The 18,500-nt window shown below is 38.3% G+C and overlaps 1 protein-coding gene across 6 annotated transcripts in view; it reads left to right on the top strand.

Annotated features, from left to right (window-relative positions):
* Positions 1 to 18,500, top strand: part of RAPGEF2 (Rap guanine nucleotide exchange factor 2) — a 262,493-nt gene that overhangs the window by 88,116 nt on the left and 155,877 nt on the right. For all 6 annotated transcript variants that reach the window (XM_023228378.2, XM_023228369.3, XM_023228352.3 and 3 more), the window contains exon 3: positions 6,324 to 6,380. In XM_023228378.2, coding sequence (XP_023084146.1) covers positions 6,324 to 6,380 — 57 coding nt within the window. The remainder of the gene's footprint in view (positions 1 to 6,323; positions 6,381 to 18,500) is intronic.

Raw genomic sequence — 18,500 nt, 5'->3', positions numbered from 1 at the left:
TTATCATTTCTTTGTGTTAGAGCATTTGAAATCCACTCTTTGAGCTATTTGAAAATACACCACAAATTGTTGTTAATGATAGTTACCCTGTAGTGCTATAGAACACTGGGACTTATTTCTCCTACCTAGAATGCTGGAATTTTATAGATTACTTACTGTAGTCAACAAGTAGGCTTAAAGAAATCTTATTCGTGAAAACTCTGCTTCATCTAGCTTCTATACTAAGGAGCTTAAACTTACACTAATAATATATACTTAAACAGTATGTACAGTCAAACTTATACAGCTTAAATTTTACTTTTACAAAGTTGAATTCAATTGTATCCAATAAAAGAATAATATTTTGACATTTCTGTCATAGTAATATTTTTCCATTTCCACCCCAGTGTTTGTCTCTGTCTCTGTCTCTCTCTTTCTCTCTTCTTCCTCCTCCCCCTCTTTTCTATCTTTCTCTCTCCCCATCCCCCTCCATTTCCCTCCCTTCCTCTCTCACCTCTCACCAAATGCAGTAAATGCCACTTGGTGAAAATATCAATAGGGGCAACATTTGCCATCTTGGCAAATTAACAACCTACTACTTAGCATTCAGATTTATTAGAAACCAGAACCTTTTAAATTAATCATTTAAAGAATGATTAGGTCCATTATTTTAGTATGTTCTGGATCTTTGTTTGAATATTTTATTGCATTAAGTAGACTGCCTTTCAGAGAAGCACAGTTTATACCATATTTGTTTTTATGAGATCTGCCCATATAGAAATCTCATTACTTCTGTTGTACAGTAATACAGCAGTTGTATTTATGTTTATCTGGGCTTCATATTAAAGAACAAAAATGATTTTACCTTAAGTGGGATATAAAATAAAGGACCTTAGGAAGATGGATAATATATAAACTTCAACTAGGACATAATGGGAAAGTCTTTTTTCTTCCAGGTCTAGCTATTTCTGATGCCAGCAGGTTTTAATTATGAAAGGAATGCTTTTTCCATGTATTTCCCCTTTACTCTTTGAACACTAATTAATTTGTGAGCATATCAATTCCATATTTAGTTGTTAATTGAAAAGAATATCAAGAGGATTGAGTACTTCTAAAATTAAATTTTTAATGAAAATCATTTAAATTAAAGTAGATTGTAGATTAAGTGTTTAAAAATTAAGTCAAGTTTTATTAGGAAGGGCAAAACCACTGGGATTTTAGAAGATGGCTCAAATTAGAGCAAGAATAATTTTTAAAGTGTGTAACTTTCATTTTATGTTTTGTGATGACAACTTTGCTAAGAAAAAATTGCAGTAACAATTGTTTATTTAATTGCATGTGGTTAATTCATAAATGCAAATGCAGCTAATTAATATGTAAATACAAATGTCACATTCCCACTGTGCACATAAAACCACACACACCTAATATTTAGATATATTGATTATATAATGTATTTTATAGTATGTGTGGTTATAAAATGATTTAGATAATAGGAATTCTGTGCAATTAGAAAAAGGATTTTTTATACTTAGAGAAATTTTCTGGGTGACAAATGTATAAATAGGCTGGCTGTGGTGGCTCATGCCTGTAGTCCCAGCTCTTTGGGTGGCCAAGGTGGGTGGATCACTTGAGGTCAGGAGTTCAAGACTAGCTTGGCCAACATGGTGAAACCCCATTTCTACTAAAAATACAAAAATTAGCGGGGTGTGTTGGCAAACGCTTACAATCCCAGCTACTCTGGAAGCTGAGGCAGGAGAGTCACTTGAACCTGGGAGGTGGAGGTAGCAGTGAGCAGAGATCGCACTACCGCACTCCAGCCTGGGCAGCAGAGTGAGACTACATCTCAAAAAAAATAAAATAAAATAAAAAAAGGAAAAAGAAAAAGTATAAAAGTACTAATGAAGTTCCATACATCCATCAGCCACTTTCAGAACTGTCGACTTTCTGCAGCTACAGAAGTAATTTTGGGTTATAAATAATAAGTTCAAGGGTATAGTTGAGTCTGTTTACACCTTACAACGTCTGTTTTGGAGCCTACACAGATGTGTTTGTTGGCATGAACCTACAGGGTGGGCCTGTAAGATGTTTATCTTAGGCTTGTGTTGAAGTCACATTAATGGAAAACATCAACTTAAACTAATTTAAGTTGTTTTTTAGAACGAGATCAGGATACCACATACATAATAACAAAAATAGAGGTACAGATAAACCCAACAACTTAGATAAACTGCTTTATAATACTACAATTTCTGGGAAAAACATGTATCCTTTAGGTAATTTATTTTCCTTTAATTTTATACCCTGGGATAAAATTAATAGAGAGCAGTCAGTTAAGACTTCCACATGATACAGTTTTCCAGTTTTAGAAAAAAAGTGCTCATAATCAAGATTTTCAGTCTGTTAAATATTGGGCAGTAGAGCAGCAGCATTCGTGTTCTCTTCTAGGGGAGTGAAGTGGCTTTTATTTATTTGAAAGCTTCAGCTCCCTGCATTGTTACAGAGCAGTTAAAATAGACATTACTGCGTTGCTGTAAGATCACACACTTTGTGCAATGTAAAAGTTTTTCAGAGCTTTACTAAAAACTATGTTTCTTCAACATCATTTTAACTGTTTTTCTAGTGTTTTATCCCTTTAGTTTATATAGACAAGAAGCGGCATATTTGCCAGTGGGGAAAAGAATGCTGTAATTGGGAGCAGAGACCAAAAATCTGTTTAAAAAAATAGAGTAATTGGGACTACTTAGTTTTGGAAACAAGAGCCTGCTGAAATAGAATATATATTTTCTGCAGCATCATGGATGAGTGTAATTGTTACTATATAGGCACCATTAGATCATTGAGTAGTGACTGAAGTATGGTTATTACACTCATTAGGAATTCAAGGAAGGTCAGTTTGCTTTTGCTAAAACATTGCCTAACAGTGTTTACAGACAAAAAGCATTTTGGTACTTGATTCCTTCGTTTATGACATGTTCATATAAGATATTTTATCATGACTTTCTGATAGCACTGTTTAAATTTATTTTATAAACAATTATTGATTGATTGTATACTTACTATGTACTCGATATTGATGTAGGCTCTGGAGATACTGTAACGAAGTAAATCAAACCCCTGACATCACGGAACTGAGGTTCCCAGTGGAGCAGAAAAGATGGAGATATGAATCAGTGTTACTTTATTTAGTATGTTGGACATGATAAGGATGGGTGCTGAGCTGCTGGCTTTGGAGTCAAAAGGAGGTGACATTAGAGTCGGGACAGCCTGTGAAGATTTCTTCATTGTAGAGGTGCCTCAGATGCTCTGTCGTGGGCACAGGCTTGGTGCAGGGGAAGGCAGGGGCCACAATATATAGTAAGGTACAGTAAGTAAGTAAAATATAGCATAGTATAGAAGTACAGCAAATAGCATAGGAGTTTGGATTTTCTTTGAGAGGTTGTAGAGATTAAGAGTAGAGCTGTGAGATCATCTGATTAAGTGTTTGGAAATATCTCTCTGGAAAGTTTGTGGGGAATGGACAATAGGTATGTAAAGGTGGAAGTAGAAGTCTACTTGTCAAGGTCTTGGTAAGGGATAATGGTGGGATAATGATAGCTCATGCTAGATCTAACAGGGGAGATGGTGAATTTGGTCAGTTCTGGAGGATGTGTTTTGGAAACAGGTGATGGCAGAAAGATGCATGTGAAGAAAAGAGAGGAGTCAGGAATGATGACTCTAAGGTTGTTACTATATTAGTCTGTTCTCTGCTATAAGGCCATATCCGTGACTGGGTAATTTATAAAGGAAAGAAGTTTAGCTGATCACAGTTCCGCATGGCTGGGGAGGCCTCAGAAAATTTACAATCGTGGCAGAAGGGGAAGCAAACACATCTTTTTTCACAAGGTGGCAGGAGAGAGAAGAATGAGTGCCCAGCGAAGGGGGAAGCCCCTCATAAAGCCATCAGATCTTTGAGAACTCACTAACACCAGAACAGGATTGGGGGAACCGCCCCCGTGATTCACCACTGATCCCTCCCCATGACGTGGGGATTATGGGAACTGCAATTCAAGATGAGATTTGGGTGGAGATACCAAGGCCAAACCATGTCAGGGTACTTACTCTGGGAAAGCAGATTTTGGGAGAGAAATTCATATTCTGTCTTGGATGTTGTAAGCATGAGGTGGCTGTTACATATTCAAGTGGCAACACTTAGTAGGCATTTAGATGAGTGGCTGCTGTGATGAGAGATTAGGTCTGGGGCATTGCTTTGGAAGTCATCAGTGTATAGATTAAAATCATGAACTGGGTGAGATTACGTGGGTGTAGAGAAGAGGACTAAGGACAGGACCCTGGAGATGACAACATTTAGGAGTCAGGTAGAGGATGAAGTCAGGTAGCATCCAAAAGAGACAGAAAAAAAATGACTAGTAAGTTAAGCTGGAAAAGCAGAAGACCAAGGACAGGGAGATAAAAAGAGATAATGCTGTAAGGAAAAAGGAGTAATCAAATACTGCAGAGTAGTGGAATTGCTAAGGACAGGTAGGATTCCGATAACAAGATGGATGCTGATAATTTTTAGAGCTTTTTCTTTGGAGTTTCGGGGACCAGATGATGGAGGAGTGAGGAAAATGGTGAGAAAATGGAGATAGAATATATAGACAACTCAGGCCGGGCGCGGTGGCTCACGCCTGTAATCCCAGCACTTTGGGAGGCTGAGGTGGGTGGATCACGAGGTCAAGAGATCGAGACCATACTGACCAATGTGGGGAAACCCCGTCTCTACTAAAAATACAAAAATTAGCTGGGTGTGGTGGCACGCAGCGTTAGTCCCAGCTACTTGGGAGGCTGAGGCAGGAGAATCGCTTGAACCCAGGAGGTGGAGGTTGCAGTGAGCCAAGATTGCCCCACGGCACTCCAGCAGCCTGGTGACGGCGTGAGACTCCATCTCAAAAAAAAAAAAAAAAAAAAAGGATGTATAGACAACTCTAAAAGATTTTCTGTGATGGGGAAAAAAGCAAAATATAGATAGTAGCTGGAAGGAGATGTGAGGTCAAGAGAGGAGTTCCGCCCACACGATATGTAATATATTGAGTTATGTTTACATATTAGTGGACGTGATTCAGTAGAGAGGAACTTGGAGAAGGAGGTAAGCTTGCAGGAGCACAGGGTCTTACACAGGAGTGCAGGGTCTTCCATGGAAGCAGGAACGAGATTGGGGTGGAAGTAAAGAGGCCGAGGCAAGAATCCTTCTATTCCAACAGGAAACAAGGCAGAGCCCCTTATCTAATTTAAGACCAGATATTTTTAGACTTAACGCTTTTGGCTATCATCTTTTCCTATGAAAAATTGTTATTCAACCCACTAAAGAGGAATGTATGCTTAATAAGATGTATTCAAGACTCACTGCTGCCTCCTGGAGTTAAGTGAGAATCAGCTGCAGTGTTTCCAGGAAGGGATTGAAGTTAAGGACCCCTAAAGTACGGTGGTGGGAATGCGAAGAACAAGGGAAAAAAGTACCCAAGAGAGCTGTTTCTTTGATTTAAGAAACCGAGGAAAGAAAGATGGATGTGGGTTGATTCCAAGATTTCACAGGTTGGAGAATAGTAGTCTGACTGACCAAAATGGAGGTGCTGTTGAAATAAACACTTTTAATAGCCAGGCTTTTCTGTTTCTAGTTCCTTCATAAGATGGAATAGTAATCTCTGATTTGCATTTCTGTATTTTGGGAAAAATGTAATTCACTTAAAATAATAGGATGCTTCTTGAAGATGCTATTCTCAGGGTAATTTTGAATATTTAAAAATTCTTCATGTTTTTCATAATTTTTATAGCTTAGTGATTTTTTCAAAAACTGGGATGAATCAGCTGAAGAAATCTTTAAAGTTCTAAAGCCTCCAGTTAGTGCTCATAAAAATATCAAGTTAATTAGAGCCTACTTTTATCTTAAATTCCATACTGTTGAGTAACATTCTTGTTGAGCTGTGAATGATGTTATCACTTTTAAAATCAATAGGTTTTCCTTTTAACTTTTAGGTTCCTTCTCATTTTTTATTTATCTTGGGGAACATTAATTTGTCCACATGCCATTTACAAAATATAAAATACACACGATGTTCTCCCCCATAAAATAAACATAGTGAAGTTGACATCGTATTAGATATTTTCTTTTCTAGCATATTTTTACCAGATTTAATGTAAATTAACCTAGGTATTAAAAATATTCATCTTGAGGCTAATAAATGATTGTGACTAACCATATAAAATAATCAACTTTCTAGACTATATGTCTCATTTAAGGATTTAAAATACCAGTCTGTTTTTTAGTGACAGATGTTGAACTCATGTTTTTATCTCTTTTACAGGTTAATGTGTGAAACTGTGAGATATGAGAGACACGAAGCCAATGAAGTTTTATACTAGTAGGTGTTTCCTTTTTGTTTGTACAGTGTGTCTAATCCAGTGACTAAATTTTCTTAAAGAATCAGAGGAGTATTAATAACAGCTGGCTAAGTCAGCACTAACTTATTTTTCTTAGTTGAGAAATGGGAAACATTTTATCTGTTTCCTGTCATAAAATAAAAGTTTACAGTTCTTTCCTGATAAGTTCACATTTATGTCTATATTTGTATCTTTCACATGTGGGTCAAAGATACTATTTCATATTGTAGAGTATTTTGACATTTTTATTATGAAATAAATAGTATACAGTTTTTCTAACGGAACAAAACATATATTCCCACAGCCACACCAGATGAAATGTGAAGATAGCATAAAGGCCGTATTTTAGTTTATACTTCTTTCAGAAACAGGAAGATAAGCTGCCCCCATGTCTTTGGGTATAATTTCATCTTTAGGTAATATTAATATTCCTTTCAAGATGTGCAGCATATTCCTTCAGAAAAGACAGCCTATTCTTAAAGAATATGTAGTAGATAAATATTGGCATGTTAACATAAATTATGATTTAGTAGACATTTTGTTTAAATTATGTTTGCCATGACTGTTGTTCTCATGACTGTTTTTCCAAGCATTTATTTAAAAATTAGTACATTCTAGACTTATAGGGAATATTTATTGAAATAAATAAGTCACACTTCTGCCCTTAAGGAGTTCATTATCTGTTGAGGGAGGTAGAAATAGAATACAAGGAAAACAACAACAACGGAAACAAAGCAAAATAATTGTGAGAATGTAGCTATGTTCCAAGGGTGGAAGAAGCGCAAGGGAGCGCATGAAGGAAATGAGGAGAGCCTCAGCGAAGGGGCTGTGGAACCAGATCTCAAAGGTATGTCTAGGAGGCTGCAGAGACTTCTTCCGCAGAAGGAACAGTATGTGCCAGGATGCAGAGAGGTGAAGGGGCCCGGCCTGATGTTTTGAACATCATGGCAAGTTTAGTGTGACTGGCCTATGGCATGGGTCGGGGTGGTAAGTCAAGAGAAGACGCAGTCTGCAGTCATACTTGGTGAAGAACGTGTTGTTCAGAAAACAATCTGGATTCTTCAGGCAATTCAGGTCCTGGGTTCTTCAGGATATTTTTTTCCCTCCTAAATAACATGTTATGGAAAATTACAGACACAATATTTGACACAGGGGTATCACAGACCCACAAATACTCATTGTCCAACATGGCAAACCCATGGCCAATTGTGTTTCATTTCTGACTCTCCCCTCCCAGCTCCAACTGGATGATTTTGAAGTAAATTCCATAATTATTATGATATGTATCTCCGAAAGATAGTGACTTTAAAAAACCTTAAACACAAGAATATATAACACTTTAATATCATGAAAATATTCAAAGTTTTTGTCTCAGATTTTTTTTTACAGCTTATTTATTTGAATCTAAATCTAAAGTTTATTCATTGTGATTGTTGATTTTCTTTAAGCCTCTTTTAATAGTAGCTTGGAGGCTGGTTTTCAGGCAGCAAAATGATGTGATCACATGTCTCCCAACCCTACCTGTCTACCTGTTCCCTCAAAGGTAATACCTGTGGTTGTATGAAAATACGAAGGGTGAGTTAGATAGATTGAGTGTCTGGACAAAGAAGTCAGTAAGGAGACAGTTACAGCCATCTGAGGTGGTTAAGTACTTGAACTGAGGCAAAGACTGAGGGAATGGAGCAGTCAGGGATGATGGATTTTAGAAGATGATACAGGTAGATAGAATCTAGGATGATTCTGAGGTTGCAACATGCGAAACTATGATATCTAGGACCTGTTCAGCAGATAATAATAAATATCCATCTAGCACCTACACCAAATATAGAGTCATAAATAATCAAGACGTATTTGATAATGAGAAAATTAACAAGAGGCAAGTGCTCTTAACATACTTATTCCAGAAGAAATGAAGATGTGAATAAAGTATTATTTTGGGAGCAATAAAAATTTATCAGTGGAATGGGTATAAAAGGGATAGAGATATTTGAATTCTATTATCGGCATTTATCAAAGCAGTCTAGTGGCAGTAAGCATCAACTTTCTAATATTTTGTCTTCCTCTGAAACATAGTTTGGATAGTATCGATGATGATGAGGTGATAGCTGACATTTCACAAGCACTTCCTATGTCCCACGTCCCCTAATACGTGATTTATATGCATTCATTTACTTACTCTTCATGGGTATCTTGTGAGGTACTTGTTATCATTATCCCAGCTTTACACATGGACAAACTGAGGCTTTGAGATGATAAAGGACTTACCCAAGCTCCCACTGCCTAACGTGGGACAAAGATTTGAGCCCAGACATTGTGATTCTGCAGCCATAGCTCTTTTTCTGGCTCATTTCATTGCCTTGTCACCATAAAATAATGCTTATGTACATGGTGGGGTAAACACACACTCTCTCCCTGCCCCAACCTGTTCTCCTAAAGTGGTAACTGAAACCCACCAGCAGCTCATGCTACGTTATGACTGCCTAACAATTATTATTGCTTACTTGTTTAAATCAAAGGTAGATTACAGTGTCTTCAAACCTACCTTTTTTTTTTTTTTTTTTTTTTTTGAGTGGGTTTAGAGGTTTAGACAGTGCATGTGAACTATGCTGATAATACAAAATCATATTTTAGGTAGCCTTAAATTTGAATGCATTCCACTCTGTAGAGTTGATTGTGGCACCTGCCCATATTTGACTAGTTAGAAGTAGGTGACAGTGTTAATAAGTGATGAAAAGTCTTTGGATATTCAACAAATCATGATTTCATAAGACCCAAAATTCAGAGACTAATTGTAGGTTCACACAATCAGATTTCTAGCGTTTGACCAATCTTGTGATGAAATGTAATTGAATTATTTTCTTCCATGATCCTTAAACAGACATGCTTCAGCTCTTACCAATTTGTATGAGTTCGGTTTTGAAAATTAAAAAATTATTGTATTTGTGTTATATATAAATCTGCGATAAACTTAATAATAGTACTCCTCTTTTTTGGACCTGTTGTTATTACGTTGTGGGGAAATGACTTGTTTGTTCTTGTTCTTCCTTGAGCTTGAAGAGCACAGTGTAGTCAGAAATATCAAAGGCTTTCAGGCTTTGGTTTTATGACCAAGAGATGAGTAGAGCAGTCATTTTCCTTATTATTCCTTATTATGTTTATGTGCTGGTGCCTGCTAAGTCTATGGTTTGAATAATTTCTCCAGGTAAATATAATACTCTTTTGATCCACCCCTTTACCTCGTTTTTCTCACCTATAATGTGGAACCGATAATAAAAGTTCCTACCCATGAGGATTGGCATGAGGATGAGATGCAGTAATCTGTACAGACTGTTTAGAGCAGCATGTTCAGGATAAGTGCACAAACACGTTAGTGCCAGCATCATTGTCATTCTCATCAGTGTTTGATAATTTACATTTTGGTCTTCCAGTTTTTTATCGCTTTAAATGTTTGTCAGGAAGGAATTATAATAGTGATGCTTTAGCTCTGATGATGTTACTGTTTTAACATGAACCACCAAGATGACAAAAATGCCATTTTAAATTGTATTGAGTTGTGGGGAACATTGTGATTCTGATAAGATTGCATTTTTAAAATTTAGAGTTGCCCGTTTAGAGTCAAATTTTATTTGTTTGCATTAGAAAGTTAGAGAAAATTAGCTCAACTTTACAGAACGGAAAAGCCTGTCAGGTAATTTCTACCTTCCTTTCCTTTATTATCTACCCTGTTAGGTATTGTGCTGTTTTATGGGAATACTGAGGTGGATAATATAAATTCCTCACTGGAGGGACCTTAACTTGTATTTGTTTTTATTTAAGAATCTAATCTTAAATGGGACACATATATGTAAAAACACTGGATAGTAAAAGTTGCAGTGTATCACCAATAAGAAGTTGGGAATTTGTTCTCTGGAAAAATTCTTCTAATCTAGGACTGTCTCATAGTACAGTATGGAAACTGATCTGTTTTAGTTTTTTCTTAAGGCCAGCCATCTTCACAGATAGTGAAGTGAAACGGAAATACCTTTTAATATATAATTACATTTAACGTGCTCAAAACCTTTGGATCAGAAATTCAACCACTGCAAAAGTTTAAGTGTCCACATACACACGCCCACACTATATATAAGTGTAACTGTGCACCTCATTGCCTGTTTTCCACATACATTTGACTGAATGCTTTGGTTTCCAAAGGAGTTTTCATAGCACTTTGTAAGGGGGTTATCTCGCTCTATTCCAGGAGAGGAAATTGTTCTCCATAAAAGAGCTGCATTGAGACCTATTGGGTCTTTTAAAGCATTTTCATTTAAATCTGTAAATGTGCAATTTAAAGCTGCAGGCCTCAGCTGAGCTCTTGTTGCTTTTAGCAGTCTTTGCAGTTGTTGACTTGGCTTTCTGTTTTCACAGCAGCTATTCCCGCTGCTCTTTGAGGATGCTCATCCATCTCTGTCCCCTTTCTGCTCTCCCACACCTCGTCCAGCGAAGTCTGCCTCAAGTTTGCTTTCTGGTCTCAAGTACCCTAATTTATCTGTGTCTGCATTTACCTCTTGTCCCACTCCTGTCTCTAGGAGGAAGGGATGTCTTTTTGCCTGTATGATGGAGTTATTTCTGTTCTCATTTGTATCTTCAGCTTCTTCTTCATACCCCATTTCTGAGACCGTAAGCCTGACCCTAAGTGTGCCATGATGCCTTCCATCCTGAAGTTTCTCCTTTGCCTCTCTTACTCATATCCAATTATTACACTATTTTTTTTCCTTCCTGATGTGACCAAGATTTTATTTTACATCCCAGTAAATTGTTTTAAAATTATTACAAAAGCACTAATCTACTTAGATCATTTTTATAGCTCCCCACCCCTACCCCAGGTACAAAATACTGTGGATCTTCTTTCTTTATTATTATTATTTTTTTTTTTCTTGAGACAGAGTCTAGCTCTGTTACCCAGGCTGGAGTGCAGTGGCACTATCTTGGCTCACTGCAGCCTCCACCTCACTGATTTAAGCCATTCTCGTGCCTCTGCCTCCCAAGTAGCTGGAATTACAGGCATGTGCCACCACGCCTGGCTAATTTTTGTAATTTTAGTAGAGCTGGGGTTTCGCTGTATTGGCCAGGCTGATCTCAAACTCCTGACCTCAAGTGATCCACCCACCTTGGCCTCCGAACGTGCTGGGATTACAGGCATAAGCCACAGCACCTGGCCTCTTCTGTTTTTACCCAGCAAGATGTAACCACCATTTTGAGTATTTTTCTGTCCTAATTTTATTATGCTTATATGTGTACATAAAGAAAATGGTGGCTGGATGTGGTGGCTCGCACCTGTAATCCCAGCACTTTGGGAGGCTGAAGCGGGCGGATCACTTGAGGCCAGGAGTTCGAGACAAGCCTGGGCAACATGGTGAAACCTTGTCTCTACTAAAAATACAAAAATTAGCCTGGCGTGGTGGCGTGAGCCAGTAATCCCAGATACTTGGGAGGCTGAGCCACGAGAATTCCTTGAGCCCCAGCAGCGGGGTTTGCAGTGAGCTGAGATCACGCCTGGGCAGCTGAGACCCTGTCCCCCCCCCACTGCCGTCCCCCCAAAAAAGTGAAACCAAAGGTTTTAATGTATTTGAAAAAAATGGCATCTTTAAAGACTTAGCTTTTGCATGGAATTGTAGGACACAGGTGCTCAACCAGCTCGCCTGTATGTAAGTATGAGAATTCAAGCACACGCACACCCATGCCCACACAGATACTTAAGAAAGACTGTTTCATCATGTACATATGGAGATCCTTTAAGGCTTCTTGACACTGATATTTTTATATTACTATTTTAACATGAAAATGTTTTATTTTTATGTTGAACAGAAGAGTATTTAAATAAAAACATTGTTAAAAATACAATTAATCTGTAATCTTCACGAGGGTAGGGACTATGTTTATATTTCAGGTTTGCCTTCTCATGCCTGCAATGGAAATTTGCATTTAGTCTGTTCCTGATGGTTTTTTTTTTTTTTTTTTTCAATTCTCTATTCAAAAGAAGGAACTCCTTTGATCTGTAGATAAAGACTTTCATTATGATCTAACTTCCTAATAAAATGGCTGGTTACACATCATCAGGTGTTGGATTCTTTGTGTCAATGTTCTATGAAACTGCTTAGTGAATAAAAGCTGTTTAGGGTAAGGTATAGGAGAAAAATACAGCTTGCTTTTTATATCCTTTCTGATGTGAGAGTTAGTGGTGCTGTCAAGTGTTTTGCAGTGTTGTTGCGATTTCTTGCTGTAGGGACTCCTATAGTGAAGTTAGGCAGATTTAGCCTTGAATTTGACTCTTCTCTGGGTGTGTATAAGTTACCTTTAATTTTTCTAGGCCCAGGTGACACTGGGTGAGGAACAGTTTTCTTGTGAAGATGAAATTGCAGCATATGAATCTAAAAGACACATTTGTAAATTAATTTCGTAACCCATTAGTTGTTTCCAAAAGAGTGAAATTTTCAGATTCTTTTAAATGTGATAAATTGTTCCTTGAGCCCTTGGATCTATTTTTATTACCCTCAGTATAGCTGACTCATCAATTTGATGTATTGTAATCTCTCTCTATATATATCTATATCTATATGTAGTTTGTATTGGTGTTTTTCCTTTCATTTATCATTTATTGAATAGCTTCATAACTCCCAGTGTTTCATTCCTTCCTTTCATTTTAAAAATGAATTTCATAAATTTAAGATTGTGCCAGGCACAGTGACTCATACCTGTAATCCCAGCACCTTGGGATGCTGAGGTGGGTAGATCACTTGAGCCCAGGAGTTCAAGACCAGCCTGGGCAAAATGGCACGACCCCATCTCTAAGAAAATACAAAACTTAGCCAGTGCTGGGACTCCAGTGCAGCCCTGTAGTCCCAGCGCTACTCGGGAGGATGAGGTGGGAAGGTCGCTTGAGCCCGGGAGGTGGAGGTTGCAGTGAGCCAAGAGTGTACCACTGCACTCCAGCCTGGGCGACAGTGAGACCCTGTCTCAAAAACAATAATAAAAATAATAAATAATGAAAAAAATGATGACAGTATTGAGCCTATAGAATATCTGGCTTTATTGGTTCTTTGGTAGTTTACATTGCTAGTTAAAAAAAAAAAAGGATGTCTGCTGTCTCCCCTGTATTTTCAGTATAAAGATGAAATGTCTTTAATATTTTCATCAGTTTTCAGAGTTCTTATTGATCTTACTGACTGTTCCTGTTTGTTGGTTGCAATTCCTTGTGAATAAATTGCTGTTGATTGGAAAATAAGGATTTTTTTTGGAAAATCTTAAAATGGTGTTTTCTTTCTTCAGAGTTTTTAATTATAAATGAAGTAATTTCCTCACAATTTAGAACTTTTAAGAAATAGAATAAAAATTACCCTCAACTTTAAAAATGTCATTTGTTTTCTTATTGTGGGAATTTATAATTGATACATTTACATATAGCTCATTTTATAATAAAGTATCAGTATTCCAACAGTGGAAAATGGAAATACCAAAGCCCTTAACTCTTGTTAGGACTCCTTCTGAAATTTGGCGTATACTTCATGTTTTAGTACATGCACTTTATATTTCCTTTGACTTGATATCATTGTTAGGGTTGTTTACTGTGCTGTGTTGCATTAATTTATCTAGTGAGCTTGCTTTGTGCCATTTGGCTATACAAAAATAAATAATGAAGCATTTTTCTATCAGCTTATAGCTCAGAGCTCCATGAGAAGAGTAAAAATATACAAATAATTTTTAAACTGTAATAAATCCAGTAACAGAAATGATGTAATGTATTTGTGAAAAAGATTAAAATTATTGTGTATCTGGAAAGCCATCTGTGTATTGGAAGGTGGCCATTGTTAGAACGTATTTTTTTGAAGCCGTGGAACACTTTGTTCATAGAAAATCCTGTTCAGCCCAACAGCAGTAGCTATTATGATTGAAAGAGGTTTGGACTCCTTGAAATCCCAAGGGCTGTTGACATTGAAAACCTCTGATCTCAACTGTCTGCTGGATGCCTATAAAGAGATAGACGATAATTTGTCATAAATAAGTAATTTTCACTGTGATTTTTTTTGGCATAATCGTATATTTGAGAGCACGAGTCTAAGCTGGCCAGAAGTCTGTAATGACAGCAGTGTAGGTGAGCCAAAATGGGACCCTGAACTTTAGCAAAGGGCTTCGATAGAGACTTGGGAGGGGAACCCGCAGAATGTGATGACAGGCCGTGAAGAGGCAGAAGAAGCTTGGGAAGATGTCCCTTTGTCTTTTGGTTGGATGGTGTTGGTGAGACAGCAGACACAGGAATATAAAGGTGTTTTTTCTATTTTTTGGTCACAGGTAGCTGGACCTGTGGAATTCCTTGTGGTCCCCACGTAGTTATTGGAACCTTTGTTAGTCTTCATTTTATTTCATTTTTTCTTGTTTTATAGGCATGGGATCAATAGCCCTAGATGATGATTCCTGTCTCCTTTTCTCCAGATGCCAACAGCCTTGTCTTTTGAATGTGATACTGTGTGGTATTACATCCTGGATAGTATAAAGTGACCTTTCTAAAATAGCACCCAAATTAGTATTTGATGCTATACGTGGTTCTCAGTTGTGCCAAACCTGTCTGAGATAGCTGTGTCATGTGGTAAGCTCAGCCACTATTTCTGGACATTTTGCCAGTGCTCATCTTACCTATTCTTATTCACAAAACAGTTGCCATCTTTTTGCTTCTCTGTTTTAATGACCTTGTTAATGCTGCCCATATGAAGTATTCAGAGGAGCTTCCTCACTCCCTTGGGCCGCTTCAGGCTTGGCCATATTGCATTTGATCTGCTAAAGTGGGAGGAGTCTCGTCTTGTAGCCCATACACCTTCCTTGTTCCATATTTTGTCAGGATCATCTGGGAAAGCACTAACTTCTGGTTCCAGATTGCTTAGATTTTGCATGGGCACCATTCTTTCTGTTTCTGTTTATTGCTTCTCCACTCCCCAAACCACCCTCTCCAAGCTTAGATGGCCATGTTTGTGACTGTTGGGAGTCTTATTTTGAGCCGATGGTCTGCTAGGCTTAGCATCCTTTGCCCACAGCCACCTCCACAATGCCTACCACTCTGTTTTGTTTCAAGTCAGAATCTTCTCTCTCCTTGTCAGTCCCCCTTGGCTTTTCTTTCTTCTTCTTCTTCTTCTTTTTTTTTAAGATGGAGTTTTGTTGTTGTTGCCTAGGCTGGAGTGCAGTGGCACGATCTTAGCTCACTGCAACCTCCGCCTTCTGGGTTCAAGAGATTGTCTTGCCTCAGCCTACCCAGTAGTTGGGACTACAGGCGCCTGCCACCATACCCGGCTAATTTTTGTATTTTTAGTAGAGACAGGGTTTCACCATGTTGGTCAGGCAGTTGTCAAACTCCTGACCTCAGGTAATCCACCCACCTCTGCCTCCTAAAGTGCTGGGATTACAGGCGTGAGCCACTGTGCCTGCAGCCATGAGCAGCCTTTTTGGCTGACTGGGCCTCACTTAAGTTTTCCTCTTGTATTAACAGCTGAATGAAGTAGCATTTTCACAGTTACTCTCTTGCCCTCTAATAATTGTCTTTGCTGATTTAATCAGTTTTCTTCAGACTTAGTAGTTTTTTTTCTTTCAATTCCCTTGTCAACTTCAACTTGATCACTTGCATTTACTGGCGGCTTCCTTAAATGAGAATGTGGAGCGGCACACACAGCTCTTTCCCATGGAGAGAGTGCCACCTTGTGGATCTCTAGGATATTGCCAAGGAGGCGCTTAGATGGTGGCTCCCTGTTTTCATGTAAATGGGTTCCTTACCTGGGTTCCTGTCTACTCAGTTCATTAATTTACTTATTAAGAAAATATTTGAGTGCCAGTCAGGCATTATGTAGTGTATATATTGTGGGTACTTAAGAGTTAGAGGAGTTTAAAAACTACTGAGGAGAAACTCCTGCTGTGAGGAATTATGACACGGGCACCTGCTTCAGGCGAGCATGTACACAGGGCACTGGGAAGCTGGAAGAAAATGACTCACTTTCCTTGGAATATACCAAAACACTTCTCAGAGGAGGTGATAGTTAACCTGGAACTAGAAGGATGAGTAGAACATTTACAAGAGAAAAGATACTATTTAGAAGCTAGACAGCAGGTTTGTCCAAAACCTTTGTGGCATAGATGGAAAAAAAAAAATGTGTGGCTTGGCCGAACAGGATGAAGTTTGCAGCATAAGGATTGTTGGGCTTGCGAGCAGAAAGCAAAACTGTAGGTTGGTCCTTTCAGAGACGATGCTAAGAGAGGAAAGGAGATGAAGAGAACTAGTATTTTTTGTACCCGTCATACAAGGTACTGCATATATATTGTTTCATTACATAAAAAGAACTCTGTGAAGAAGGTATCAATATCTTGCATTTTGCAGTTGAGGAACTAGAGTCTCAGAATTTGACTTTACCAGGATCATGTGGCTGGTGTGGAAGAAGGAATCTCTGCTCCAGAACCTGCACTCTGGAATCTGTGCTCTTTGCACAGCCTTTACCTGCTTCCTTCATGAACTCTGCCGGGGGGTTGGACCTTCTCCTGCGAAGGACCATGGGGTTCATCAGAAGGATGTCATGTGATCTGATTTACCTGAGCAAATGATCGCTGAAATGTTGCCCAGCTTCTGCTAGGCATGACGCACAGTTCCTGCCCTGAAAGGAAGTTCATTGTAGTTGGAAGAAGATGCTCAGGAATAAGAAATCATTACAGACAAACATAAAATGATGAAATTAGATGGGCTAAGTATTCTAGAGTTTGGAAAACAGTGAGAAGATTTTCTTAAAGTAGTAGTTTTTGAGCCATCTCTTAAGGTACAGTGTGATGCAGAGGGTAGATGGAGAGAGGTAAACATCCTGAACAGTGTGGCAGAGTTGGAAGGAACAGAAGGAAAGCAGCCAGACAAGAGCAGTGGGTTATGTTGGGGGGTAGTAGGAAGGAAGGTGGGAGAGGAGAGGGAGTCAGATCAAGTATTTCCCTCATGCCCATTTTTCTTGGTTTAGACTTGGGGTAATGCTCAGCAGGGATCATACGGTTCCGATTGCCCCAGAGGCTTTCTGTCTATTTACAGCTTTCTGTCTGTCTGGAAGGTGAACTGATCATTTTATAATGGTCTGTATTTGTTTGGCCTTGTTAATTTCCTTCCTGTTGATGAAAAACAGAAATCGGAGCCTTTTAAAGTTTCTCATTATATACCAGGGCTTTTGTGACTTCCGTTTCGTCCATTGTAGGATGAGATGTATTGAAATCAAATCAGTTGTCCATTGTGGTTCCTAGCTCATCATCCTGTGATCAAATTCTGAGATTCTAAGAAGGATTGGGTCTTCTCTAAGCATGAATTCTGATTAGAGAGAGACTTGCAAGTACTGCTTTCCTATACAGACCTCTTTAGTCTTCAGATTTCTTTTTTTTGCCCAATACTGGTGGTGTCAGGTTATTTGGAAATCCTCAGTCAGGGTTCTTTCAGGGTTAAGCTTTGGCATTTCAGCAACACTTGAAGGAGCTTCTTTGCTCATAATTTAAAAAACAATTATTTGAGGAAAAATTAAAATAGCACTGATTAATACAATGCATGTACCTAGTTGCATGGATATTGATAGAGTTGTAGTTTTTTTTCCTGCCATTTGTTCCTCTTGGGACTTCATATCGAGACCATTTTTCTGAAAGTTTTTCAGAGTTGGCCAGCCCCATACGTAAGAATCATCTGGGATATTTGATTAAAAGTCACTTTGATGGATCTCCTACCTAATGATCAGAAATTGGGTGGGATAGATGCATTTTAAATTAACATCTTAGTTGATTCACTTGCACATCAAGGCTTGAGAACTACTGGATAGAATAGAATCTCAGTGTTAGATATTTGTTATGTACCACTACACCTACTCCAATGTGGTTACATCCCAATAAACCCACTGTATGTTGAAAATATCATAAGTCAAAATGCAGTTAATGTACCTAGCCTACTGAACATCACTGCTTAGCCTGATGATATGGTTTGGCTCTGTGTCCGCACCGAAATCTCATGTCAAATTGTTGTCCCTAGTGTTGGGAGAGGGACCTGGTGGGAGGTGATTGGATCATGGGGGCAGATTTCC

The sequence above is a fragment of the Piliocolobus tephrosceles genome, chromosome 3 (genome assembly GCF_002776525.5).
Source record: "Piliocolobus tephrosceles isolate RC106 chromosome 3, ASM277652v3, whole genome shotgun sequence".
NCBI lineage: Eukaryota > Metazoa > Chordata > Mammalia > Primates > Cercopithecidae > Piliocolobus > Piliocolobus tephrosceles.
The sequence above is the reverse complement of the archived record's forward strand: the minus strand, read 5'-3'. Positions and strand labels throughout refer to the sequence as shown.